Source organism: Rana temporaria, chromosome 7 (genome assembly GCF_905171775.1).
Source record: "Rana temporaria chromosome 7, aRanTem1.1, whole genome shotgun sequence".
Classification (NCBI taxonomy): Eukaryota; Metazoa; Chordata; class Amphibia; order Anura; family Ranidae; genus Rana; species Rana temporaria.
The window spans coordinates 134,523,946-134,551,539 of record NC_053495.1 but is presented as its reverse complement, the minus strand read 5'-3'; the positions used below and the strand labels follow the sequence as shown (position 1 = coordinate 134,551,539).

General features: G+C 41.8%; 1 protein-coding gene across 1 annotated transcript in view; it reads right to left on the bottom strand.

The window, feature by feature from the left end:
• The window catches only part of LOC120945661, a 182,201-nt gene that overhangs the window by 31,606 nt on the left and 123,001 nt on the right, over positions 1-27,594 (bottom strand). Inside the window, exons 4-5 of the mRNA XM_040359984.1 lie at positions 19,582-19,677; positions 2,422-2,600 (exon numbers count right to left, since the gene is read on the bottom strand). Of these exons, the coding sequence (XP_040215918.1) occupies positions 2,422-2,600; positions 19,582-19,677 (275 nt within the window). The remainder of the gene's footprint in view (positions 1-2,421; positions 2,601-19,581; positions 19,678-27,594) is intronic.

Sequence of the window (27,594 nt, the reverse complement as noted above, 5' to 3'; positions counted from 1 at the left end):
CTCTTCTCTTGTCTTCCCGGACCATTCTCTTGACTTCCCCATGTTTGTAACCACACCAGAAAATGTCTAGAAGGAGCTGAGTATCACAGTCATTTTAAAGCTGCCTAATTGGTGCTTATTAGGCTTTATTGCTGCTCCCTGACATCCACAGGTGTTTTCAATACCTGATTGAAAACACTTCAATGAACCTCTGTTCTTCAGAGTGGTAGTCTTTAAGGGGTTGAATAATTGTGTAAATTAAGAATTCACAAAATAAACATTTACTACTGTATTACAAAACCAATTGATGTCATTTTAGTTGCATATGGTTCTTTAAGAAGTCCTTGTAGGATTTCATTCTGAATACAGTTACAAATGTATACTAAATTCCCTAAAACCCTTTACAGCATTGGGGGGTTGAATAATTTTGAACACAACTGTATATGCCAGGATGGGAGGAGCACAAGAGCACTTGGGGCATGAGAGCTAAATACCCCACACCCTGGTGGATGTAACCAGCACATGTAGGACCTGGATAGGGCAGAAGGCCAGAAGGGATAGAGACGACTGTAACCTCTGTCCCTTATGGAGGTGGGGGCTAGGGCAGATTGCAAAAAGACTTTCAGGCCAGGCCGAGAGTTCTCCTGTGTAAGGCTGCTTCCCTGGAAGGTCCCCGGAGAGGTGTACCTAGGAGGAAAAGACCAGAGAGAGCACAGTCTTGTGAGTACTAATGTCCCTAGGGTGGGAGAAGAGACTGTTAGTGGGAGATGGCTGCCAAAGTGCTGCATATGCTTTCACAAGTGACCATTGCAGACCATCCACTAAATGTGGTTGACTGTGTGATGTCAAGTGACTCCGGGAATGTATATTGATGTGATGTGATTGTTATGCCATTTCCAAATTCCAGCAGCAAATGACTTTGTGTGGACATTCCTTCCTTTTGAGAAGTAAAGGTCAATGGCAGGGAATATTATGTGGAGGCTTCTGGCATGGAGTGCTGGCACAAGATGGCAGAGGGTTTGGCCCTAGCAGGGGAAGGCAGTGTTCCAACAGAACAGGAGAGGGGGGTAGGGACTTGTGCTATTGGCGCCAAATCTAGCCCACCACGAAACCCCACTTACAAATATGTAAGATTTCATTACATCCTTCCTTTGAAAAATACTAGTTAGAGGGATGTTTTAGGATTCAGGCTGTCACTGCTGACCTCTTCCTCTTGGTCAATGATCAAGCACATTGCATTTTTAGAGGAAGAGGTAAGAATTGACAGCCTTGTTATTACCCCAGCACAGGTCAGAAGATGGTTGTATGCTTGGTTACTGTCTTGGAATTGTGCAGCCAACCATAATTATTCACCTTATTGTATTAATCAATACACATGTGCATGTTTACACATCAATCTCAAGAACAATAATTTGGTAGTCAACTTTTCCATCTATCATCACATATTAATTGATAGTCAAGTCTTCATTTTATCATCACATATTAATTGGTAATTTAGAAGACAGAGGGCAAGATTCTCAAAGTAGTTACGCCGGCGTATCTCTGAGTGTGAGGCGTCCTATCCATGCGCCTGATTCCTAGAATCAGTTACGCATAGATTTATCTTAGATCTGACCGGCGTAAGTCTCTTACGCCGTCGTATCTAAGTTGCATATTTACGCTGGCCGCTAGGTGATGCTTCCGTTAGATTTACGCGTTGAATATGGTAATGAGCTAGATACGCTGATTCTCAAACGTACGTGCGCCCGGCGCATTTTTTTACGTCGTTTCCGTAAGGCTTTTTTAGGCGTAAAGTTACCCCTGCTCTATGAGGCGTAGATGAGGCGTACCAATGTTAGGTATGGACGTCGGAACAGCGTCAAATTTTTCACGTTTTACGTCGTTTGCGTAAGTCGTCCGTGAATGGGGCTGTGCGTAAGTTACGTTCACGTCGAAAGCATTGAGTCGTTGTGGCGTAATTTGGAGCATGCGTACTGGGATTTGTCCACGGACCGCGCATGCGCCGTTCATTAAAAGTGTCAAAAACGTGGGGACACGATTAATTTACATAAAACACGCCCACCACTTCAACATTTGAATTAGGCGGGCTTACGCCGGCCCAGTTACACTACGCCGGCGTAACTTAAAGCGCAAGTTCTTTGAGAATACGAGACCTGCCGCTCTAAGTTACGGCGGCGTAGTGTATCTGAGATGCGCTACGCCCGCCTAAAGATAGGCGAATCTACGTGAATCTGGGCCAGAGACTGTAGCCAAGTAAAGGGAAATTTGGACTACATTGACAAGACAGTTGTAAGAATCATGATACTGATGGCGATGTTGATAATCTTTAATGCTCTTGCTTGGTACAGTATACGGTATAAATTCTGGCTTTTCTTACTTTTATTTGATAATCTTCTAACATAACAGAGATGAATATATTACTTTTTTTTTTAAAATACATACCTGTTTGCTTGCCCAAGCATAACTCTGATTTGATTCTGCTTCAATCCAGTCCTTATAGCATTCAGCATTAGACCTAATGTCACCTGGCTACCCAGACTCGTCAAATCTTTATTTGGGTCAGATATATGTCTGCTCTGGTTCTGTGCAGAATTATTGTGCTTTAGTGCTGACTGCACTCTCTGTAGGAAAAAAAAACAGATTAAAGGATTTAAGCTATTAAAAAGAGCTATTGAAGAATACCAATACCATAGCATTGCAAAAACAACATATTGCTAAGGAAAGAGATAGGAAAGGCACTGTTACAAGATAAAAATGATTAGCCTAGTACAGTGATGGCGAACCTTGGCACCCCAGATGTTTTGGAACTACATTTCCCATGATGCTCACGCAGTGTATTGTAGTATCATGGGAAATGTAGTTCCAAAACATCTGGAGTGCCAAGGTTCTCCATCACTGGCCTAGTATAACATATAATAACAAAACGAATTTTGCTGTAATATTCAATTCAAAGATTTCCCTCACAGCACTTTTTTTTAATGATAGATGTCCTCAGGCTGATGGTCAGTTAATAAAACCCTCTGCTTCTCAACCCATGCTGTCCTGGACCCATCCCAACCTGTTACTGGACAGTAAAAGCAGAGGCAGCTCAGTAGTAAGCTTCACTCTGTCAATCTGCTTTCTCCTCATATCAGCATGCTTCTTGTCAGTACATGAACTGAAGGTTCCTTGTTCTGTAACTTACTCACACACTTCAGTCCTAGTGTACAGGGACTCCAATAGGTTGATACCAAATCAAATTCAAGTACTTACAGTGCTTGCATTTACAAAACACATTTTTGATGTGCTAGGGCCCCTTTAACACCAGCAGGCTGATTGGGTCCTCCTGTCTGTTTTTCAGGGGGACCTGATCGGACCACCCATTGTTCTCTATGGAGAGGCGGATATATATGGACATTTAGGCCCCGTACACACGGCCGAGGAACTCGACGTGCCAAACACATCGAGTTCCTCGGCCAGTTCAGCCCTGAAGCCGCCGAGGAGCTCGGCGGGCCGAGAGCTCCCATAGAACAATGAGGAAACAGAGAACATGTTCTCTATTTCCTCGCCGAGGTCCTCGTCGGCTTCCTCGGCGAAATTGTACACACGGCCGGGTTTCTCGGCAGAATTCAGCCAGAAACTCGGTCGGAAGCTGAATTCTGCCGAGGAAACTGGTCGTGTGTACGGGGCCTTATACATTTACACCTGCCTGCATCCGATTCAGGCCACCAAAAACAGATAGATGGGGATCTATTGGATCAGAGGACAGTCTGATGGAATCTGTCCGTTTCCACTCAGCTATCCCATAGAGAACAGCGGACACGGACCTGTCATCCATCTGCTAAGTAGAAATCAGTGGACAAATCCCCCACTGAGCAGGCGAATATGCTTGACGGAGTCCTCCCCGTGTGAAAGGAGCCTTAGTTATTACAAAGCTGCATGAACTTGTGTATGTTATATCTACATAGAGTTACATTTTAAAGTGTCATAAACTAAAAAAAAAAACACCCTAATAATTAATATAATCTTTCTGTACTATTAGATTGGGTCTAAAATCTTTTTTTTTTTTACAATAAACTATTGGTCATTTACAGGCAGTCACCTATAGTTCCTTGTTGGTTTTGGTAAAGATCTGAAGGCTCATGGAGGCTGCAAACCATTCCAACCACCCTGTGCATGCTCTCTTTCTTTAATGTAAGTAAGTCACCAAGCTGTATTTCACAATGGCCGAGCTGAGGGCAGGGCTAAGCCAGAGCGGGTCACATGTCCTGTGACGTCGCCAGGCTCTCTCCCCAAGCTATGCATAGTGTATTGGAGCTGTTAGTCAAGGATCTGATCTGTTTGAAGAAGTTGCGGTGGATTGGATCCTTGACTGGTAGCTACACACTGACTTTGTATGACCTGGGGCCTGGCCCCTATCTGGTTTGTGCTGCAGCAAAAAAAAGGGAAAAATGTATGTGACCCTAGATTTAAAAAAGGAGTAAAAAGGTTTAATTCCTAAAGTGGTTTACATGTAATGAATGGCTCCTGGTGCGCCCTGTTTGTGTAACACTGTAATAGTATCAGGGTTTAGAATCACCTAAGCCATGTTTCCATTGTTAAAAGGGAATTTTTTATAGTTTTCAGTTGTTTTTATTTTGTTTTAAAAATGTGTAAGTTTTAAAATTTCTGTTTTATATCTGTTTTACCATATGTATACAATTTGTGTTTCACAAGTAAATATTTATTACCTGACAAAGAATTCCTAGAGCACTGTTGGCCATCTAAGAAGACAGAACAGCAAATTAAATTTCAGACTGAGCTACATTTTGGGCTCTATACACACTGGGCTTAAAAAAAACATCATATAGAGACTCTTTTGTACAAAGTCTAGACGAGTTTAGGAGATTTTTACATTCAATCAGAAATGCGATCCAGAAGGTTTTTTTTTCTGCCTCTACATGTAAAACTCAAAACATGTCTCTTAACGTCCTAATGTGCATGGGCACATAGGATAACATTAAAGTGGAGGTTCACCCTATAAAACATTTCTAACACTACATCCAGCCCAGTTCTGCATATAAAATGACACTGACCTTTTTTTTTTTTTACGTAGATAGCGTTTAGCCGTGGAATTCACTGCGGCTTCCGGGTACGGAATCTCGCGGGAGTGGGCATTCCTATTGACATGCCAATTGATTGACATGCTAAACGACGGCGCACACATCGCGTCACGACTTCCCGAAGGAAGCTCGGGTCGGCTCGGCTCTATTCGGTGCCTGCGCACCGGCGCTGGGAAGAGGTGGCTTCTTCCTGTATCATTATCAACCACTTATTTTTTTGCTATCAGCAGAAAAAATACAGTAATCTCATAAAAGTTTATTTACAAATAAATGGGAATTATATATCAGACAGGAGGCTCATATCTTATGCATTATCTTTCTTTAATAATGCCCATAGCAGAAATACAACTTTTTCAGTGATTTCAAATAGAAAAACGTTTTAACTGAAAGAAAAGAAAAAAACTACAACACCCAGCAGCCCTCAGGCTGGGACTGCCAATCATGAGGCAGGACAGCCGGCATATAAGGGGCTGCCTCCTTAGAACCTTCCTCTTTCTTTCTGCTCATGGCAGAGCATACAGATAAGTATTTCATGTAACTTTAAGCTTGATTTGTGTATATCTTAGCCCTGATACCGAATTTGGTCTCAGGTACTTTTATGAAATTTGATTCATATGTTTAACATATTGTGGAATATTGGGGGTTTTCCCTTGTATTTCCCCGATTTTGTGATTTTATCTTGTCTCCCTGATACCGGATGTCCCGGTGTCAGGTAGGTTTTTGCTGGAAATTCTGATTGTTTTTATTTGGAAGAATGTGGATATGGGGAGTTCTTCCCTGGTATCCCCCGATTTTGCACCTTTTGTCTGTTTTTCCCTGATACTGAATGGTGTCAGATAGTTGTATTAGAGTCATGTCTGTACTTTATTTTTACTGGTGTCAGATAGTTGTATTAGAGCCATGTCTGTACTTTATTTTTACTTGCAGTCATCCTGACTTGGGCTTTCCCCTCCTTGGCGCCGGAGCGCTGCGGCTCCTCCATGAGGGGTCCGTGCTTTTTCCCTCGCTCCCTCAACAGGCGCCATCTCTGGGCAACTGTCCCTCCCCTCCTTCTTCCCCACGCTCGCCTTCGCGCTTTCTGTCGGGGGGCGGGGCCTCCGTCGCGGCCGCTCCCCTCCTTCACAGTCTCATGGAGGCAGGCAGACACTGCGATCGCGCCCCAATCTCTGAGCGGGTCGGGAGAGAGCGGACCTCATCGTCCGCTCTGTCCCTCAAACCCTCGGCTCAATAGGAACTCCGGAGGCCGTAGTCTCGCGAGACTTCGCCTCTGGAGTTGAACCCTGTCAGACTCTCCTCGCATCTCCTCCCACCGCAAGCTAACCCAGCGGTGTGGGAGGCAGGCAGGCACTGCGATCGTTCTCCTCTGCAGTGGCAGTGCTCCTAGCTTAGTGGCTAGCACGCAGGCTTGGCAAGGCTGTTCCCCATAGGCTCGTAGGTTCGAATCCCCAGGGGGGTCTGCTTACACAGCTTGCCAGCGTGCGCCCTCTACTGTCAGTAAATCAAATAATAATTTGAATAAAATCTCTAGATATCATATATTATATTATAATATATATATATATATGTATATATATATATATATATATATATATATATATATTTTCTCATTGCCTTCAATAAATTAATAAATTTAATAAAATGTAATAAATTACTCTGAATTTAAATACATAAATAGATAATTTAAAGATTCGAATCAAAATAAATAATTAAATAAATAAATATATATAATAACAAATAAATTACATAATTTATACAAGCCAGGACCTCGCTCCCCCCTGTATCGCTACGCCAGTGTGCGGCGTGCGATGCAAGACCCAGGACGCGGGTCCTCATGCTTTGCTCCATTGGGTGGGGAAAATCTCCCCTCACTGTACTATCACAAACAAATGAATACATTTAATAAGTGAATAATAATACATTATATTGGTGAATAAGTGTTTTATGATTATATGATTAATTTGATATGACAAATATATGATGTATATTTTAGAAATATAGATCATATTATGTAAATAAATGAAATATTATTTAATGAATACATTATACTAATCATCGGTTATGTCTCTGGGGAATTCATTCCCCTGGCATGTACTCTTCTGAACAATTAAATAAATAAATACGTTAATATACATAGAAATGTATAAAATTATACATATAAATAATAAATTATACCAATAGACGATTTTACCACAGGTTTCCAAATATCTGATCGGTAGATCCGTCCGGGCCGCCCTGGCGTCGGTTATCCCAACCCGCCTGCGCCCCCTACGTCCGGACCGTCCGGCAACGGTTTACCGCCCCTAAGAGGGACTAGGTGTCTCCAAAACACCGCCACATTTCTGTGGCCCCCGACTCCCCGGCAGGGGAAGTAAATAACATGCCCCAGGCAGTACCCCACCAGGACTGCCAACCCACTGCTCTCCCAGACTCCGATCGACCCCGAGCCTCGGGGAGATGCACAGGCTGAGGCAGCGATCCGCTAGACGGACTAGCCAGTCCCACTCATGGACTCTTCCAGAGTCGTCCGAGGCGGCTAACACTTTTGAGTCTGAGGATGAGGATGATGATGACTATTTGAGCAGTGGGCACATGACGCTTCATGAAGGCGCCAACCCTGTGGACCAGGGTGGAACACTATTGGACTCTCATGGAGAGCCATGTCGATCCGGGGACGATTGCCATCCTCACTCCGGTGACTGGGCACCTCTACCCGAGGTGGCCCAATATATATATATATCAATACTGGACCCGGACATCGGTCGGTAAACCCCACCGAAACAAATTGAGGGCGTACTACCCCCTTCCATTACCAAATAAGGTCGTGCACACTCCTGGGGTGGACCCCATACTCTGGAGGTATCTCACCAAACACGAGAAGTATCCCAAAAGAGAATAGAGAAGTCCTTCCGGACCATTCAGTTCAGGCTCTTAGACCTTTTTGGTCCTATCACCACAACCTACGCCTTACCGACGGACTACTGCCGCTGAACAAACGTTCGACCCAGTCCAACTCAGGGGCTGAGCCCAAGGAGCAGTTACCTCCTGGGATGCACGAACATTACGTGTCCGACAGGACACCGCCGCTCAAGCTCAGTGAGACTTGATCCCCAGCGGTTCCACCTAGCCGAATCAGACCCCGGTCATACCACCGAGGGCATACTACTCGGGACCACTCTGATAACCTTATTACAAGTCGGTAGGGCTCCGGGCTTCCTCAGTAACATCTTCCTGGCCAGGTTGGGGTGGAAGTTATCGCCCTGCGGTAAATCTCACCTCTGCGGTTCAGAGGGGTGAGGTTGGTTATCTACTTGGAAGACCTACTCTTAACAGCTCGTCCTCCTCGCCTGACGAGTGACCACGTCTCCCGGACAACTCCCCATAGATCACGGGGATCTAGCCTCTCCCCATCACAGGGGATAGAGTTTTTTCGGGTTCTTGGTGGACACCAGCCGAGCGGTCCTTCGGCTACCCATGACCAATTGACCGCCATTTGCAAGAGGTCAGTATCTTACTGGGCAAACTACGGGTCTCCTTACGCGGATTGGATCGCCTAGTCGGCCTGTTATCGGCGTAAAACCAGACCATCTTTCCGGCCACCCCTTCACTATAGAGCCCTCCAGAAACTCAGGGCCCTGCGTTTTCGCTAGGGGCTTCACTGTGCAGACAAAATAGCTTGGGCACAGAAGCTATACTGGACCTACGGTGGTTGCGTCAGGCCGGCGATCGGACGGCAAGACCATCTTCAATTCCATGACGGACTTTGTCATAGAGTCTGATGCCATCCGCCTCGGCGGGGTGCTCGGTGCGGTCACTCGTCCGCAAGAGGGACTTGGCCCGCAGCGGAGTCTCTGCTGCATGTCAACACATAGAACTTCTGGCGATCTTCCTGCCGTCAGGAAGCTGCTGCCACATGAGTCCAACTACTGTGTGTTCCTGCGCATGGACAACGTAACCACGATCCGGTACGTCGATCGCTTGGGGGGTCCCAGATCCAGTATCCTAGCAGATCGTCCAAAGACTTCTGGCAATATACCTGGAGCACAACATCGTTCCGGTTGCGGAATATGCCTCAGGCATTTCCAATATGATGGCGGATTGGAATTCTCGTTACCCAATCGATTCCGGCAATTGGCGGCTTCGCCGGTCAATGCTCCTGACCTTCGCTCACCTATGGGATCCTTGCTGAAAACTATGGACTATTCGTCTTTCGTCTCTCCTGCGCTTTTGCAACCAGAGGCCGGATCCGGTGGCGCACTCTGTGGACGCCCTCCGCCAAAACCCGGCCACAGGGGACACATTACGTGTTCCCCCGTTCTCGTTGACCCTCAGGGTCCTCCTTCACTGTACAAACATGAAAACATCAGTCGTGCGGTTCACTCTGCGGTGGCCGACGTAACCAAGGCTTTCCCTCCTCCTGGGGATGTCGATGGATTTTCCCTGGTTTGTTTACTCGCTCCCCTCATCTCCTTGCCAGTCCGGATGGGGATCTGCACCCTCTACTCACGACGCTCATCCTACCTCGCCCCGCTTGGGTGACTTCGGGGTGCCGGTCGCGAACAGCGATTTTAAAAGTTCAGCTGGGGTCTCCTTGCTTGGACCTGGGCCCCAGGACTAGGTCGACATCTCGATCTACCTGGGGACGCTAGTTGGTGTGATCAAGGACAGGTTGGCCTGTTCGGACGTCTGCCTGTAGTGACCAACTATCTGACGGACTATTTGGAATCCGGGAGGTCCTATGGCTCCCTTAACATCTATCGCTCGGCGACTCTAGCCTAACGCTCCCTTGTAGTCTTACTACCGGTGGGGGAACATCCATGGGTGTACCGTCTTTGACAGGCGTTAAGTTTCAACGCACTTCACTCCGCCTTACGGGTCGGGCTTCACGACGTTGGATATAGCCAGGCGTCGGGTCTCATTTCACTGAGTCAGGTTTTTTCCATCATGTGTAGGCCAGCGACGGGTCTTCCATCGGCTTTCTACCCGTTCTTCCCTGCGCACCCACAACTAGGCGTGCTCCGCTCTATACAGGCTTACGAGCCCTTGACGGTCCCGCTGCGATCCTCGCAATTCTCTCAATTCCTTATCTCCTACGTCAATCCTCAGTTTCTGGATTTCGCGGCTCGCTAGTCAGAGGGGCACGGTCGTTCATGCTTAGGACTAGGTTTGACATAACCCCATTAGGTGCCCATCACTAGGGTCGTCACCTCGAACGGCTCCCTCTAGGAATTACGGCTAGCGGCGGACTGGTCGTCCCGACCACCTTCCGCCAATTCTGCTTCAGACCGGAGGAACACGTATCTGTATCAGTTTGTAGTTGTTCCGATTGCTATCATTTATATATTCATTGTCATAGCTTTGAACTTGCATAAGATATGAGCCTCCTGTCTGATATATAATTCGAGATTTTCCTAGCTTGTGACGGAAAATATTAATTATATGAAGACAGGAGGCGAGTATCTTCCCTCCCGACCCAACCCTATCACGGTGTTGTCTCTCTCTCGTTCTAGGCTGTTGAACCACGCATCCTGCAAGTCGGAGGCTGATACGCCCGGGAGTTGAGATTGCTGTTCCGTTTCGATACATGGGTTTTAGTTCATCGCAGACCAAAGAGGGAGATTCCTACTGCGCTCCAGATCCGGAGTCGGGATGCTGTTGACCGAATCCGGTACCGAAGGTCCAGTTTATCAGGGTCCCGGTGTTTTCGAACTGTTTGCTGTTCCGGGCTACCTGCCGATTCGCCTCAAGAAAGAGGAAGGTTCTAAGGAGGCAGCCCCTTATATGCCGGCTGTCCTGCCTCATGATTGGCAGTCCCAGCCTGAGGGCTGCTGGGTGTTGTAGTTTTTTCTTTTCTTTCAGTTAAAACGTTTTTCTATTTGAAATCACTGAAAAAGTTGTATTTCTGCTATGGGCATTATTAAAGAAAGATAATGCATAAGATACTCGCCTCCTGTCTTCATATAATTAATATTTTCCGTCACAAGCTAGGAAAATCTCGAATTTTGTAGATATCCTTTAGAATTACATTGATGCACAGCACCAAAAGTGTCTGTACTTGGACAGACAGATACATGAATTTGTATTTGTCTGCACCAAGGAAGTAGTGTCCACACGGGACACTCCTTCCTCAGTAAACTCACTTCCACCCTTCCTCCCTGGCCACTCTGCCTGTCACGTTGACAGGTGCATAAGTGAGGAGTTTATTAGTGGGAGTGGGCAGAACCTGATAGGGAAGTGGTCAACTAGCTCCCCATCAAGTCTGCTTCACTTTTGATTGACAGCACATGGGAGTCAGCAGATCTATAACTGCTATTTAGTCCAAATGCAGCTTTTGAATCCACTCTCTGCTGTGTCGATCAAAGGTGAAACAGACCTGGCAGAGTACTAATCGCTCAGTTCCCCATCAGGCTCTGCCCACTGAGTGACAATTTTTTTTCCAAATAAGGGTCTTGGCCACATTTGGGTAATGACATCACCGGTATCCCCAGCCATTTTCATTACATTTAGCTTTCACACAGGGAATCTCGCAGGTAACAGCTAAATGAGGCAAGGGGTACAGGCCTGTGTGGGAAGCTGTCACATACATGACAGCTTCTAAGGACAGTACTGGCATATCTCTGTATGCCAGATTAAAGTTGGACTTACAGTAATTAGTGTAAATGCTTCAGCAGCATTCCTACTATTGTTATTTGTTTTTTTATTTATTAGTGGGAATGCTCTACAGCATTCCCAGTATTGTTATTCGTTTTTTATTATTAGTGGGAATGCTAAATAGCATTCCCAGTATTGTTATTTATGTTTTATTATTAGTGGGAATGCTATATATATAGCATTCCCAGTATTGTTATTAGTTTTGTATTATTCTTATTATTAATTAGTGGGAATGCTCTATAGCATTCCCAGTATTGTTATTCATTTTTTATTATTCTTAATTTAAATTACATTTTTTATTATTCCGTACGTTTTTTGGCTGTGCGTAACTTCTGCATACTTTCAGCTATTGAGACCATTCAACTTTTAAAATGTTCAGCTCTTTCAGCTAATGATGGGACTTCTTCAACTTTTCTACTATTTATACTTTTTAAAATATTAAGCTTTTAGACACTTTTTTTAAGTCAATGAGAGCATGCTTCAAATCCTTAAAACATTCTCCCGCTACAAAAAGTTTCAGCTCCTTCATACTTTCACCTACAGACACCAAACAAACTTTAAAATGTTCACAACATATTCAGCTATCCGGCTATATATTTTCAGTTTGGTATCTATTACAGTTTTTGTGAAATGTTTATCAACATAAATTTCATACCGATACGTTCACAAAGGCCGTATGTCTCTAACGGTGAAGTCGCTGTTTCGATAGCATGTACGGTTGTGGATTTATTAAGGTTTGTTTGAAGGGTTCTCTTACTCATTAGGTGTGGGGATTAAAGGGGTTGTAAAGGTATTTTTTTTCCCTAAATAGCTTCCTTTACCTCAGTGCAGTCCTCCTTCACTTACCTGGTGTGGAGAAAACCTCTTGAGGGGGGAGGGGGCGACCCGGCAAGTCAGGACACTCTCTATATTGCAGATATAGAAAGGAGCTGTGTGTTATTAGGCATCCTGATCGCCCCCTCCCCCCTTAAGAGGCTTTCTCCACACCAGGGAAAAAGCCCCGCATTACTGTGTGTAGTTACAGACAGAAGAACAGGAAGTGAGGGTTTCTCAGAAGAAATAAGGACATTTAAAAGCAAAATCAAAGGATGAGGTAAGTGAAGGAGGACTGCACTAAGGTAAAGGAAGCTATTTAGGGAAAAATTGGTTTACCTTTACAACCCCTTTAATGATCAAAGAGAGGCTTTATAATTACTGAAGAAACACTGCTTGTATGTCCTAAAGATAGTGTAGTGGTTATGGTGAATGGCTTTGCTGTGGGCTTAGCAATTCAGCTATTCAGCATTCCCACGCATTTTCTGCAGGAAATGCATTTTCTAGTTCTTATTAATTTTAATTTTATTATTCCATACGTTTTTTGACTCTGCGGAACTTCTGCATACTTTCAGCTATTAAGAACATTTAACTTTTAAAATGTTCAGCTCTTTCAGCTAATGATGGGACTTCTTCAACTTTTTTTCTACTATTTATACTTTTTAAAATATTAAGCTTTTTAACACTTTTTTTAACATTGAAGTCAATGAGAGCACGCTTCAAATCCTTAAAATCTTCTTCCGCTCCTAAAAGTTTCAGCTCCTTCATACTTTCAACTACAGACACCAAACAAACTTTAAAATGATCACAAAATATTCAGCTATCTGGCTATATCTTTTCAGTTTATATCTTTTACAATTTTTGTGAAAAAGCTGTTTAAGTTTAGTGATCATTTCAGGAAATGTTATCGATTAAACAGAGTGAGTATTGGGCTGCTTAGAGTGGATGATGTCATAGCTAGAGCACAGAGCCTTACATTTTTTTACAGCAAACTTGTTTTTTAAATCGCTGACATACCCACATTTTTAAGTTTATCAACATAAATTGAAACGAAATATAAAGAAAAAGTGCAGCGCCAATAGGAACAGATATGCCCTGTTGGGCAGTATCACGTGTAAACTCAACAAGAAGAGTGAATGATGAGTGCACAAGGAGTGACAAAAAATATCCTCCAAATTCAGGGGTCAGTAGGGTATAACCTAGACCTATTAAACTTGTGAAATTCTAGATATGGCAACCTAGAATTTTCCAGACCAGCTGGAATAAAAATTCTCAAAAAAGAAAAATACACACTTGAATAAATACAAATCACTGTGATAGTCATTAGGTGCAATTAATGTGTTAAATGGATGATGAGTGTCATAAAACACATAGTCCCATTTTCTGCATATAGGTGGCTTCCATTCATATAATTGTATGGTCCAAAAGGAACATCAATCCTTTGGTCAGTGGTATCCCTTTCCCAAAGATGATCAGTGGTAGAAATATATTTTGCCCTTACCAGAAGTTGTAGACCCACATCTCACCATACGGCGGGGGGTCCTCAAGGCTTGTGTAGGCCGACTGCCTTACTAGGGTGACCTTCCGGGCAATCCTGATGTATTTTCCAGCAGGGCTTTCACACTTTCCAGCAGGGTTCTTTCACACTGATCCGACCAGGAACATGTGATGATGATGGTGATGTTTCTTGGAAGCAGTGGGAATTTTCAAGGAATCCAATGTGCCAATATAAAACAAAAGGAGAGAGAACACCTCCTCATCGCGTAAAAAAATTATTAAAAACTTCACAAAAGGACATGTTCCCAAAATAACAGAAAAAAGGGTCTCCAAAAACAATATCACACCAAAAAATCCAAAATTGGACGACACTGCAAACAGATCACAGCATCTGAGCACACAAACTTCAAGGAAGGTAGAACAAAGTATGCGCAGTTAGGGTGGATATGATCAAATGACCCGACCGGTTTCGTATCCAAATACATCAACTGGGGTACATACGAGATATGTACCCCAGTTGATGTATTTGGATACGAAACCGGTCGGGTCATTTGATCATATCCACCCTAACTGCGCATACTTTGTTCTACCTTCCTTGAAGTTTGTGTGCTCAGATGCTGTGATCTGTTTGCAGTGTCGTCCAATTTTGGATTTTTTGGTGTGATATTGTTTTTGGAGACCCTTTTTTCTGTTATTTTGGGAACATGTCCTTTTGTGAAGTTTTTAATAAATTTTTTACGCGATGAGGAGGTGTTCTCTCTCCTTTTGTTTTATATTGGCACATTGGATTCCTTGAAAATTCCCACTGCTTCCAAGAAACATCACCATCATCATCACATGTTCCTGGTCGGATCAGTGTGAAAGAACCCTGCTGGAAAGTGTGAAAGCCCTGCTGGAAAATACATCAGGATTGCCCGGAAGGTCACCCTAGTAAGGCAGTCGGCCTACACAAGCCTTGAGGACCCCCCGCCGTATGGTGAGATGTGGGTCTACAACTTCTGGTAAGGGCAAAATATATTTCTACCACTGATCATCTTTGGGAAAGGGATACCACTGACCAAAGGATTGATGTTCCTTTTGGACCATACAATTATATGAATGGAAGCCACCTATATGCAGAAAATGGGACTATGTGTTTTATGACACTCATCATCCATTTAACACATTAATTGCACCTAATGACTATCACAGTGATTTGTATTTATTCAAGTGTGTATTTTTCTTTTTTGAGAATTTTTATTCCAGCTGGTCTGGAAAATTCTAGGTTGCCATATCTAGAATTTCACAAGTTTAATAGGTCTAGGTTATACCCTACTGACCCCTGAATTTGGAGGATATTTTTTGTCACTCCTTGTGCACTCATCATTCACTCTTCTTGTTGAGTTTACACGTGATACTGCCCAACAGGGCATATCTGTTCCTATTGGCGCTGCACTTTTTCTTTATATTTTGTTTCACAGTTTTTCCATGTGGTGCTGGCAGCCTTACACATTGTTTTCATTTATATATTGTGTTCACCATCACATTGTATTATAGCGCAGTATTATTTATTTTTATAAATTGAAACGAAACCATTCCTACTTTTCCAACTATTCTCAATTTTTCAACTTTTTCTTATGGATTTAAGCTAATCATCCAGTTAGCTTTAGCAATTCAGCTATTCAGCATTCCCACACATTTTCTGCAGGAAATTCATTTTCTAGTTAACAATATTTATCTAAAGTGAGAACAGCAGCAATTTGTTAAGAATTAGTTACTGCCACAGTTTCAGTTTCTTAAAGTGGCGCTAGTATGAACTACTTGAATTTGCCACACGTGTTGGTAATGTTACGCTAATGCAAATGCTTGCTCGAATTAGGTGCAGGTCGTTTTTAAGGGAACTACCACCAGGAGAGTGTTGTTAGGGCTGTTCTGAATTCCCCTGAAAATGTACTAGAGGTGATCCAATCATAGGGGTGGTCCTTTGGGCCCAAAATGTTGTGCCTAAAGACTCTGACTGAAATTTGGCCCCAGATCCTCAGTATCATCATACTCCATGCCAATGCTTACTTGCTCTTGAGAACTACTTAACCCACCAGCTTGCAAAGCAGACTATGCCACTAAAAAGTGTGTGAAAACTCAGTATAAACAGATGTTCTTATCTAACGCAAACAAAACTAAAAAACTAGATTTACGACTTTTTAAAGAATACATAAATAAATCACATGGTGTTTGTATATATTTGCCTGGAGTTCTCCTTTAAAGGTTGAAATTAAATCTTTCCTATAACTTCAAAGAAGACTTACATTTTTAATGAGCTTGGTCACCCTAAACAACACTACAGAGGCATATATTATTTTTCATTGGGTGCCAGCATGAACTGTGCTACAAGCTTTACAGCGATCCAGACACAACATCTCAAGACTGATCTTGCCACAAATCGCTGTGATCTAAAAATGTCTGCTTGTGGTTTTGCATATTCTGGGCATGCTGAGATGCTTTCATGAATATTTTACATTAGTTACTGAATATTAATCATTCATTTATAGCACTGAAAATACGAACTCATGCATTTAAATCTATTTAAATGCAATATTATACATTACAAGCAGTGTTGAATTTCTGTCATTAGGTGTATTTTTTGCTCATTGTTGTCACAGCTTGCAAACTCGAATGTGGTCATTTCATTTTTAGAACTCTTCAGTGTAGCCAAGAAAAATAATTATACTTTCAAATATGTTAGAATTATATTAGTAAAATATTTTAAGGCGCAAGATTTATTTTGAATGGAAAAAGTACATAAGATGTAATATTTAAAGAAGAACTGTCATGCAGATATGCTGAAGTAAAAAAAGCGGCTTGTCTCCTGAATACATTTAAAATTAAAATGTTCATGTTTGGCTGCCCTGTATCTTTAGTGATTGCGTGTACAAACACCTGCGTTCTTCTTTACATGATAAAAGCAGGTCTCTGCAAAGACACATAGAAAACAACGGTTTGTTTACACAACAATGCAGCGATAATGTTTGTTGCAGTGCAGAAAAATGCAGCATTTTTCCACAATGGACATGAACATACACTATATTACCAAAAGTATTGGGACACCTTTCTTTACACGCACATAAACTTTAATGGCATCCCAATCTTAGTCCGTAGGGTTCAATATTGAGTTGGCTCACTCTTTCAGATATAACAACTTCAACTCTTCTGGGAAGGCTGTCCACAAGGTTTAGAAGTGTGTCTATGGGAATGTTTGACCATTCTTCCAGAAGCGCATTTGTGAGGTCAGGCACTGATGTGGAGAAGAAGGCCTGGCTAACAGTCTTCACTCATCCCGAAGGTGTTCTATTGGGTTGAGGTCAGGAGGGTGGACATTTCAGCAAGAAAATGATCCCAAACACATAGCCAAGGAAACTCTCAATTGGTTTCAAGGGAAGAAAATAAAGCTGCTAGAATGGCCCAACCAATCGCCTGACTTGAATCCAATAGAAAATTTATGGAAATAACTAAAGATCAGAGTTCATAGAAGAGGCCCACGGAACCTTCAAGATTTGAAGACTGTGTAATAATGGGCCAAAATCACACCTGAGCAATGCATGTGACTAGTTTCTCCATACAGGAGCCTGCATCTTGAAGCTGTTGTTACCCACAAAGGATTTTGTGCGAAGTACCAAATAATTTCAGTTAGCGTGTTCTAAATACTTTTTCCTTGAGTCATTTTATTACACATAACTTCATTTCTGAACTAATTTATTTTGGTTTCTTTGTATGTATGGATTGTATGGGTTGTTACTGACATGTGGTGAACATTTCATGCCAATATCACCTTTAGAATTATATTTACCTAGAAAAATGGTGACATGTTCAATACTTATTTTTCCTGCTGTATTGGGGAGCCCCGTTATATCTTAATGTTAAAGGATGCTTTTAGATTCCAAAACTTTCCCCCACAGACTCCCACATATATTAAGCCAAAAATGAGGCAATAGGCCTTTGTCCTCATTAAGATGGGGGCAAGGTGCTTTGCAAGGGAAGCACCCCTGGCAAGGTACTCTTTCAATGTTGAGGAAATGTGGCCTGGGCTCATGCTTGCTGCCCCCTCTCTTTCCTGGGTAGCCACGCTGCATGCTCGGATAAGGGTCTGGTATGGATTTTGTGGAGAACCTCACATTGTTTTTGTGCATGGGACTCCCCTTTATTATCTATATCAGACTCTCGTGTCATCATAGAGGTCTGCTACTAGGGGGAACCCCATGTTTTTTATTTATCTTTTGGAGTTCCCCTCCATACCACACACTGGAACAAAGAAAATGACCTGGTATGGATAATTGGGGGGGACTTGAAAATGTTTTCATGTTGCTCTCTCTTCTTTCGCAGCCCACAAAAGGGAAATTGATAAAAGGAAAAAGGGAAAAATCATTATAAACTGCTGTATGTGCTGCTGTGGAAGGTGGCAGTTTACTTTAAAGTGGATGTAAACCAGATTCATGAAATTTGAGCTGGGCACATATATCTGCAGTATTTTGTTACCCCTTTTCAATGAGCTAAGTCTTATAGCTCTCTTTTGAACGGTTCCTTTGTTATCAGCCTGTAAACTCCTGACATATTTTTAGACTTTTTAGACAAAAGCAGCCAGAATCTTTTGTCAAAGGAGGTTGCTAAAATAGATTAGCAGAGAGCAGCTCCTATTACAAAACAGCTCTGAGAGTCTCTGCCTATGAGGGGGTGTGTGCCTTTCCTCCAATCAGCAATTTTAGCTATCTTGGCTGTATGTTCAGACATCACACTCTGTGTTAACCAGGAAGAGAAAATGTCCTAACAAAATCTGAACTTTCTAAACAGTATAGAAATGTGAAGACAGCAGATATACATATAAAACCAATGTAGGGAGATTCGGTTAATCTCTATGTTTCATCTGAGGCTGTTCACTTCACTGGGTATATGGAGGTTTTACATCCACTTTAAAGCTGAACTCCAAGAATGCTCTGTGTTACATACTTACATTGGTCCAGCTTGTCACAATGTAAGTATGCATTACTCATACCAGATGGACTTCTAGGAAAACTAGAAAGCTAGAAACCACTTTAATAGCCAGCGCTATTACAGTGACAACCGTAAACTTTTGGGTTCTGCTGGAGTTCTATGGCTGTGGCTGCCCCACTGCACACTGACAACTGGGAGTCCATAACTCAGAATTAACCCTATTCATAGAACTTCTTGTATTTTTCTAAATAAAAATGCAAGGTGTTGTCCGATTGCACAGATTGTGACATCGCTGCCCGTCCTTTCCACTTTATCCACTCAAAAAACTCCTTGTTTCCATTGCTAAAATACAAGGTGTCCACCTCCTGTGGTCAGTGTGCATTGGGGCAGCTGTTCACAGAGAATCCGAGCAGGACCAAAAGATCGCAACTATCTTTACAGTGGTACTGACTACTACAGAGATTCCAAGTTTCCCCAACGGTCCATCAGCTATGAGAAATGCCTACTTACATTGTGCCAAGCTGAAATTCGGCTTTATATAGGTTGTAATTTATATTTTTAGCTAGTTCTGCATTAAGGGTCAGATGTCTATTTCGCCTACCTTACCACTCCTGGTTTGACCTCTTGAAGAACTGGAGCTACCATGAAGCTGTGTTTTCATAGGGTATGGATGAAAAGCTGGAAAACCCCAAACATCCTGCCAAAAGAGGTTCACATACTGAGTTCATAAGTCAGATGCGTGTTTTGTCCACATCCATGAATATGGCTATTCTAAAAACTTCAAACAAGCTAGGTATCTTCCAATATAACCAATAAATATTATTATATTTGTGTTCGAGAAAAATATAAAAATAGAAAACCATTATAAAATAATTTTCACAGTATTTCATAATTCATTGTTTTCATTTTTTTAACAACAATTTGCTTCGCAAGTTTGTTCCTATATGGACAGTACAGCATTCACAGTGTTAGAGACACATGTGCCTTCCAGCATAAAGAAATCAATTATTATTCAACAAAAAGACAGCAATTCAGTGGCAAATGAGTCAGACCAGCAGCATATATGTCAGTATATATCCGTCCCACTATGCAAACAGAATCTAAGGTCAAGACATGTATTCCAGCATTTTTCAGAGCAACAGAAATTGTACAAAATGTGCTTGAAAATTACTTTTCATGTAGATTTAACCCTTTTGCTGACAGGGCCTTTTTTTCTTCATTTTGTGCACACATACAAATATAAAATGCACATTTTCTGTATATGAAACACACAAAAAAAAAAAAAACAACAACATTATATATCCAAAAGCAAACACTCTGTAAAATAAAATGGTGATAGTTGCAGTTTTTAATGTAAGAAGATATTTGAACTACTATTTATCAACTGTTAATTTTCAGTGCAAAACATACTCAAATTAAGTTTAGTGCACCCAAACATATTACAATCCTAACTTTGTTGGTGAAATATTAAATATGAGGTTGTGTCAAGTAAATAGATACCAAATATGTCAATACTAAAAACTGTGCGGCTGCAAAACAATGAAAAATGATAGTACCCAACACTGTCCATGGGCAACACTTTAAAAGCCCTTATGCCGCGTACACACGACCATTTTTCATGACATGGAAAAAAATTACGTTTTTCTCGATGCAATTCCTCTCAAGCCTGCTTTGCATACACGCGATAGTTAAAAAAAATAATGCTCGAGCAAAGCGTGGCAACGTACAACACGTACGACGGCAATATATGAAGTTCCATTCGAATGGCGCCACCCTTTGGACTGATTATGCAAATCTTCCTTCTCATAACTTGCTTCAGAGCATGCACGTTTTTTCCCCCGTCGTTAAAGCCTACACACGTCCATTTTTAACGACGAGAAAAACGATGCGTATTGCGTAGAAGAGCTATTGATCACCCATGTATCCAAATAATGTACAAATAATTCTTGTACACAGCTCGAGCGCCAATACTTTACTAATCTTCAGCATGAAACAGCTATTGCTGCTTGCTGTGTGTGTCTGTGGGGATGCAGGGAATTTAATAATTGTTTGAGTGCATTTTTGCTTATACTATTAAACTTTAATTTGTATTTATTCTTTACCTTGTTATCACAAGGTGTGGGGGATAACCCCCTAGATGAGAGCATAGTGCACTCCACACTTCACACACCTGCTTAGAGGGTGCTCACCCAGCTTGCAAACTGCACAGTATACAATAGAGATCCCGGGTGGCCATACTCCAGCATGTTTGCTTTATTGATATGATAAAACTCCAACAGGAAGAATCACATGTAGTGGGGAAACAAGAGCAAGGTTGACATGTTTTGCACATTATGAATAAGCGCTATTGTGCAAAACATGTCAACCTTGCTTTTGTTCCCCCACTACATGTGATTCTGCCTGTTGGAATTGTATCATATAAATAAAGCGGATCTGTTGGAGTGCAGCCATCCAGGAACTCTATTGTTTACCAAGAGCATCGTGCAGTGGACATGTAAATTTGTATTTAATTTATATTTCATTTTAAAATGCTATTATTACCTTCATAAAAAAAAACCCTATGTGCATTTAAATAAGTTCTATGGTTGCAGCATACACTTTTTTTTGTTTCATCAGTATTGTAAAAGCAATACAAAAAAAAAAAAAAAAGTAAAAGCAATACAAACAATAGTTTACAGACCTTACATTTTAGATACACTTCATAATTTGAACTATACACACATTCTAAGGTGTATTAGATAGAGGAAAAAGTAATTTTTCTGTGTTTTGATTGTTCTTCACAGAGTGTCCTTCACAGAGAACACAAGCTTCATAAACACTGTATTGCTCTTAAGTCAGCTACATAGTTTTGCATAATTTTTAGCACACAAGATACATTCTGAATATACGCTATTATAATAGTAAAGTATTATAGTAAATTGAGAATAAGGAGTAAACTGATTATTCTGGCATTTTTATACTACACAGTTTTGTGTAATCAATAGCTATATTTATATGTATTCAATATATAACCAATAATCATAATTATAGATATGATATATCTTTATGATTCTGATTTAGAAATGAAACATCACACATTTAAAGTGTTATATAAAGCTGGTAAAACGTATTGACTCGAGTATAAGCCTAGGGTGAGAATGCATCAGCCACTGTAAGTGGAAAAGAGGGTCAACAATTCACATTTTCATGCCTAACTGTGCCCATTGCAGCCTCAGTGTGCCTAACCTCACTGTGCCCATTGCAACCTCACTGTGCCCATTGCCACCTCACTATGCCAAACCTCACTGTTCCCATTGCCACGTCACTGTGCCCATTGCAGCTGTGCCCATTGCCACCTCACTGTGTCCATTGCCACTGTGCCCATTGCCACCTCACTGTGCCCATTGCAGCCTTCCTGAGCCTGAGTCAGTGTACCTGAAATTTTTGACAGGCTGTGGGCGTCCATTCATTGTTTAAAAGTCAAATTTTTTTCCTGGTCCCTGGGAATTGCCTCTCACAGTCGTCTTCTCATCCTCGGACTCAGTTTTCCAGCAGACACTGTATTCAGTGTTCCGCCTATCATGGACGTTCTCTTGTCCGAGGAAGAAAAGATGTCTGTGATTGGCGGAACACTGAACACAGTGTCTTTCCTGGTTCCTGGGAAACGCCTATCACGGACGTCTTCTCATCCTCGGACTCGGTTTGCCAGCAGACACTGTATTCAGTGTTCCGCCTATCATGGACGTTCTCTTGTCTGAGGAAGAAAAGATGTCCGTGATTGGCAGAACACTGAACACAGTGTCTGCTGGGAAACTGAGTCCGAGGATGAGAGGAGATCCGTGATAGGCGGAACACTGAACACAGTGTCTGCTGGGAAACGCCTATCACGGAAGGGACCAGGGGGAAGCCGTGACTTTTAAACAATGGAAGCATTGTACACTGACTCCAGTATAAGCCGAGGGGGTATTTTCAGCCCTAAAAAAAGGGCTGAAAACCTTGTCTTACACTCGAGTATATACAGTATACAGTCATGGCCGAAATTGTTGGCACCCCAGATTTTTTCCCAGAAAATCAAGTATTTCTCACAGAAAAGTATTGCAGTAACACATGTTTTGCTATACACATGTTTATTCCCTTTGTGTGTATTGGAACAAAACAAAAAAAGGAAAGTAAAAAAGCAAATTGGACATAATGTCACACAAAACTCCAAAAATGGGCTGGTCAAAATTCTTGGCACCCTTAACCTAATATTTGGTTGCACACCATTTGGAAAAAATAACTGAAATCAGTCGCTTCCTATAACCATCAATAAGCTTCTTACACCTCTCACCCGGAATTTTGGACCACTCTTCCTTTGCAAAATGCTCCAGGTCTCTCTTATTGAAAGTGCTTTTCCCAACAGCAATTTAAAGATCTCTCCACAGGTGTTTAATGGGATTTAGATCTGGACTCATTGCTGACCAGTTTAGAACTCTCCAGCGCTTTGTTGCCATCCATTTCTGGGTCCTTTTTGACGTATGTTTGGGGTTATTGTCCTGCTGGAAGACCAAAGATCTCGGACGCAAACCCAGCTTTCTGACACTGGGCTTTACAGTGAGACCCAAAATCCTTTGGTAATCCTCAGATTTCATGATGCCTTGCACACATTCAAGGCACCCAGTACCAGAGGCAGCAAAACAACCCCAAAACATCATTAAACCTCCACCATATTTCACTGTAGATACTTTGTTCTTTTCTTTGTAGGCCTCATTCCGTTTTCAGTAAACAGTAGAATGATGTGCTTTACCAAAAAGCTCTATCTTGGTCTCATCTGTCCACAAGACGTTGTCCTTGCTTATTGTGGCACACACAGACACACAATGCAAAGACTAAGTGAACTTCTCTCCTTTTTATCTGCTTTCAGGTGTGATTTTTTTTATATTGCCCACACCTGTTACTTGCCCCAGGTGAGTTTAAAGGAGCATCACATGCTTGAAACAATCTTATTTATCCACAATTTTGAAAGGGTGCCAAGAATTTTGACCAGCCCATTTTTGGAGTTGTGTGTGACATTATGTCCAATTTGCTTTTTTTCCTCCCTTTTTTGTTTTGTTCCAATACACACAAAGGGAATAAACATGTGTATAGCAAAACATGTGTTACTGCAATACTTTTCTGTGAGAAATACTTGATTTTCTGGAAAAAAAATTGGGGTGCCAACAATTTGGCCATGACTGTATATCCTACCTATATACCTATCCTACCTATATATATATATATATATTATATACGTCAAGGTATCAAATGTTCAATGACAGAGCCATAAATGTGCCTGAAAATTACTTTTCACAATCATGTTTTTCTCACCTTGGCATAAGGAACAATAGGTAAAAAGCCAACGACAGCTGCCTTCTAACCCTGATATGAAAGAGTCTAATCAAGGCAAGAAGAGCTATCTACTGTCCTTGGCAAAGACTAAAACCAGACATAGACTATTAAAATTTGAACCCTTCTGAACCGGATGAGATTTAAACCATGTATGGCCAGGCTGATTGTACCCAAGTTGGCCGATCGATCAGCTTGGGTACAACCGGAATGTTGGATTTTTCATGTGATTATTGCCAGCATCTCTAGCTGCTAGCAAAAACCACTGTGTCTTCTCATGGAAGGGACGGCTTCCCCCTACCCCACACCCACCTGGAAAACACAGTAGCTCACTCTGACTGTGCTGATTGGGGAATCAACTGATTTCCTTTTCTGCAACCCAGGAAAGAAAATCGCACCATCTATGTTTGGCTTTATACAAGTAGAGTGTGGAGCATTATTATGAGATTTTTGGAGATAATTCAATAAAACACAGATGGTTCTATTGTTCAAATTATTATTAAAAAAAGGTCTTCGGGCCCACACTCTTTGAACTTGAATTGCTTGTTTCCGGTTTGTTCACCATGCGAAAAAAAAAATCGACTTCCATAGGAGAGCCTGCCTGGTGTTAATCCTTTATTTTACTCAAGTCTCATAATATCTGTGCTATAGACACAGGTACATTTGTATTTACGTACATGGCATTCTTTGTAAGATTTGTCACTTTAATATCTTGGTTCCCTACCTGTGCACCTTGTTCCTTGCTGTCTGCTTTGCTTTATTATATTAACGTAGCCAGGACCAAAGCAAGCCTATTGAAATTTCTCCATTACTCCAAAGGGCAGAAGAACAGGAAACATGCAGGCAGCAAAAACACAGTGGGCCAGATTCTTGTAGAACAGCGTTTTTTTGCGGCGGCGTAACGTATCCGATTTACGTTACGCCTCCGCAACTTAGACGGGCAAGTGCTGTATGCCGTATTCTCAAAGCACTTGCTCCGTAAGTTGCGGCGGCATAGCGTAAATCGGCCAGCGTAAGCCCGCCTAATTCAAATGTGGAAGGGGGGGGGCGTGTTTTATGTTAAACTACTGTGACCCGACGTGATTGACGTTTTTGCGGAACGGCGCATGCGCCGTCCGTGGAATTTCCCAGTGTGCATTGCTCCAAAGAACGCCGCAAGGACGTCATTGGTTTAGACGTGAACGTAAATGACGTCCAGCCCCATTCACGGACGACTTACGCAAACGACGTAACTTTTACAAATTTAGACGCGGGAACGACGGCTATACTTAACATAGGCTGCGCCTCATATAGCAGGGGCAACTATACGCTGGGAAAAGCCTACCGTAAACGTCGTAACTTTACTGCGTCGGCCGCCCGTACGTTTGGGAATTCGCGTATCTAGCTAATTTGCATACTCGACGCGGAAATCGACGGAAGTGCCACCTAGCGGGCAAAAAAAAAATGCAGTTAAGATCCGACAGTGTAAGAGACTTACGCCTGTCGGATCTAATGGATATCTTTGCGTAACTGATTCTAAGAATCAGACGCATAGATACGACGGGCCGGATTAGGATTTACTACGGCGTACATGGCGCTGCGCCGTCGTAAGTCCTTTAAGAATCTGGGCCAGTGAGTAAAGGGGCAATCTTATAAAGCAAGGCATGGAAATAAGTGTACAAGACACTTTTTTTGCCACACATTTATCCTTTCTGGAAATCATAGAACATGCCTGGCAAATCAACTAGAAACAGAAATTATGTCTTTGATAAACACATTCTCAGAGGAGTCCAATGTGAGAAGCAATCTGAATATGTAAATAGCCATGCATGAATTCATGTACTGTTCTTCATTTTTTCATTAGCAGGTACAAAACATTTGCTTCTTATAGAATACAAATGCATGACTAACCACTACAAGAAGTAGAAGTCAATTTGTGACATTACAAAAACAGAGCCTGTAGCTTAACATTATTGCCTACTGTGTGCAACATAATATATATTTTAATTATAAACTTTAATTATAAAATCACTTACATAGTCAAAGTAAGTAAAAACAATTCAAGAAGTAAAAAAGAGAAAATTAAAAAAATAAGCAATTACCCTAACCTAGCAATATAATTAAAAGTCCAGTAGTACTAAGAAACCTTTAGATTTATTCAAGCAAAAAAATAAAATGAGTAAATATGAAAATTGTGCTCACCATAGGTGTGCGCAGCATATTGCAATAGGGTGTGCTCCCCAATGCTCAAACACACACATATGTGTGTGTATATATATATATATATATATATATATATATATATATATATATATATATATATATATATATATATATATATATATATATATATATATATATATAAAGAGAGAGAGAGAGAGAGAGAGAGAGAGAGAGCAGTGGGCGGTGATATTTTTATTATTTTTTATCATCACTTTCCATTTTTTTATTGTTTTTTGTTACAATTTTTTTTCAATAATTTTTTTATAATTTTTTTTTTTACATTTTTTTAGGAATGCCATTAGAGGGCGTTGGTGAAAAATCAGGGTCTAAACAGACCCCTGATGTCTCACTATTGAAACAGAGAAAAGGACTGAGGACAGAGATTCCCCAGTCCCCTTCTTCGCAGCCAAGCAGCAGGGGAAATTTGCGCAATGCATGGTGATTAGGGTGTGCCCAGGCACACCTGGCACACCCTGTGCGCACGCCTATGGTGCTCATCAATATACCCACTAAGTTCTAAAAGTAGCAGAATTCATCAAGAGCAAAAGGAGAGGACAGGACCTGGACATTTCTACGATGTACAGAAAATACTGCAGAAATTACAAAGAAAAAAGTATTTAACCATTTGAAGACCAGACTATTTCACCCCCTTCCAGTTCAGGCCATTTTTCAGTTTTCCGTGCTGTTACACTTTGAATGCCAATAACTCTTTTTTTTACAGATACAAATCTCGCTTGGTGGTATTTAATCAACACTTTTTTTTTAATATATAAAAGAAAACAAAAAATTACATGTTTACTGGCCCCTTTCCCCACTCATTCTAAAACATCCCTGCAGCAACAGTCGGCAGGAGAGGAGAGGAGAGGAGGGAAGCCGGAGGCACTGGGGCAGGAAGGGGAGGGAGCCAGGGAAGTGGTGGAAAATTGGGCTGCACAGGGCGATTAGGGTGTGCCTGAGCACACCTGGCACACCCTGTGTGCACGCCTATGGTCCCTGTACTGATAAGACCTACATTAGGGTAAATGTAAAGCAGAGACTCATTTTATTGCACAGCCATCTCTTGACCCTC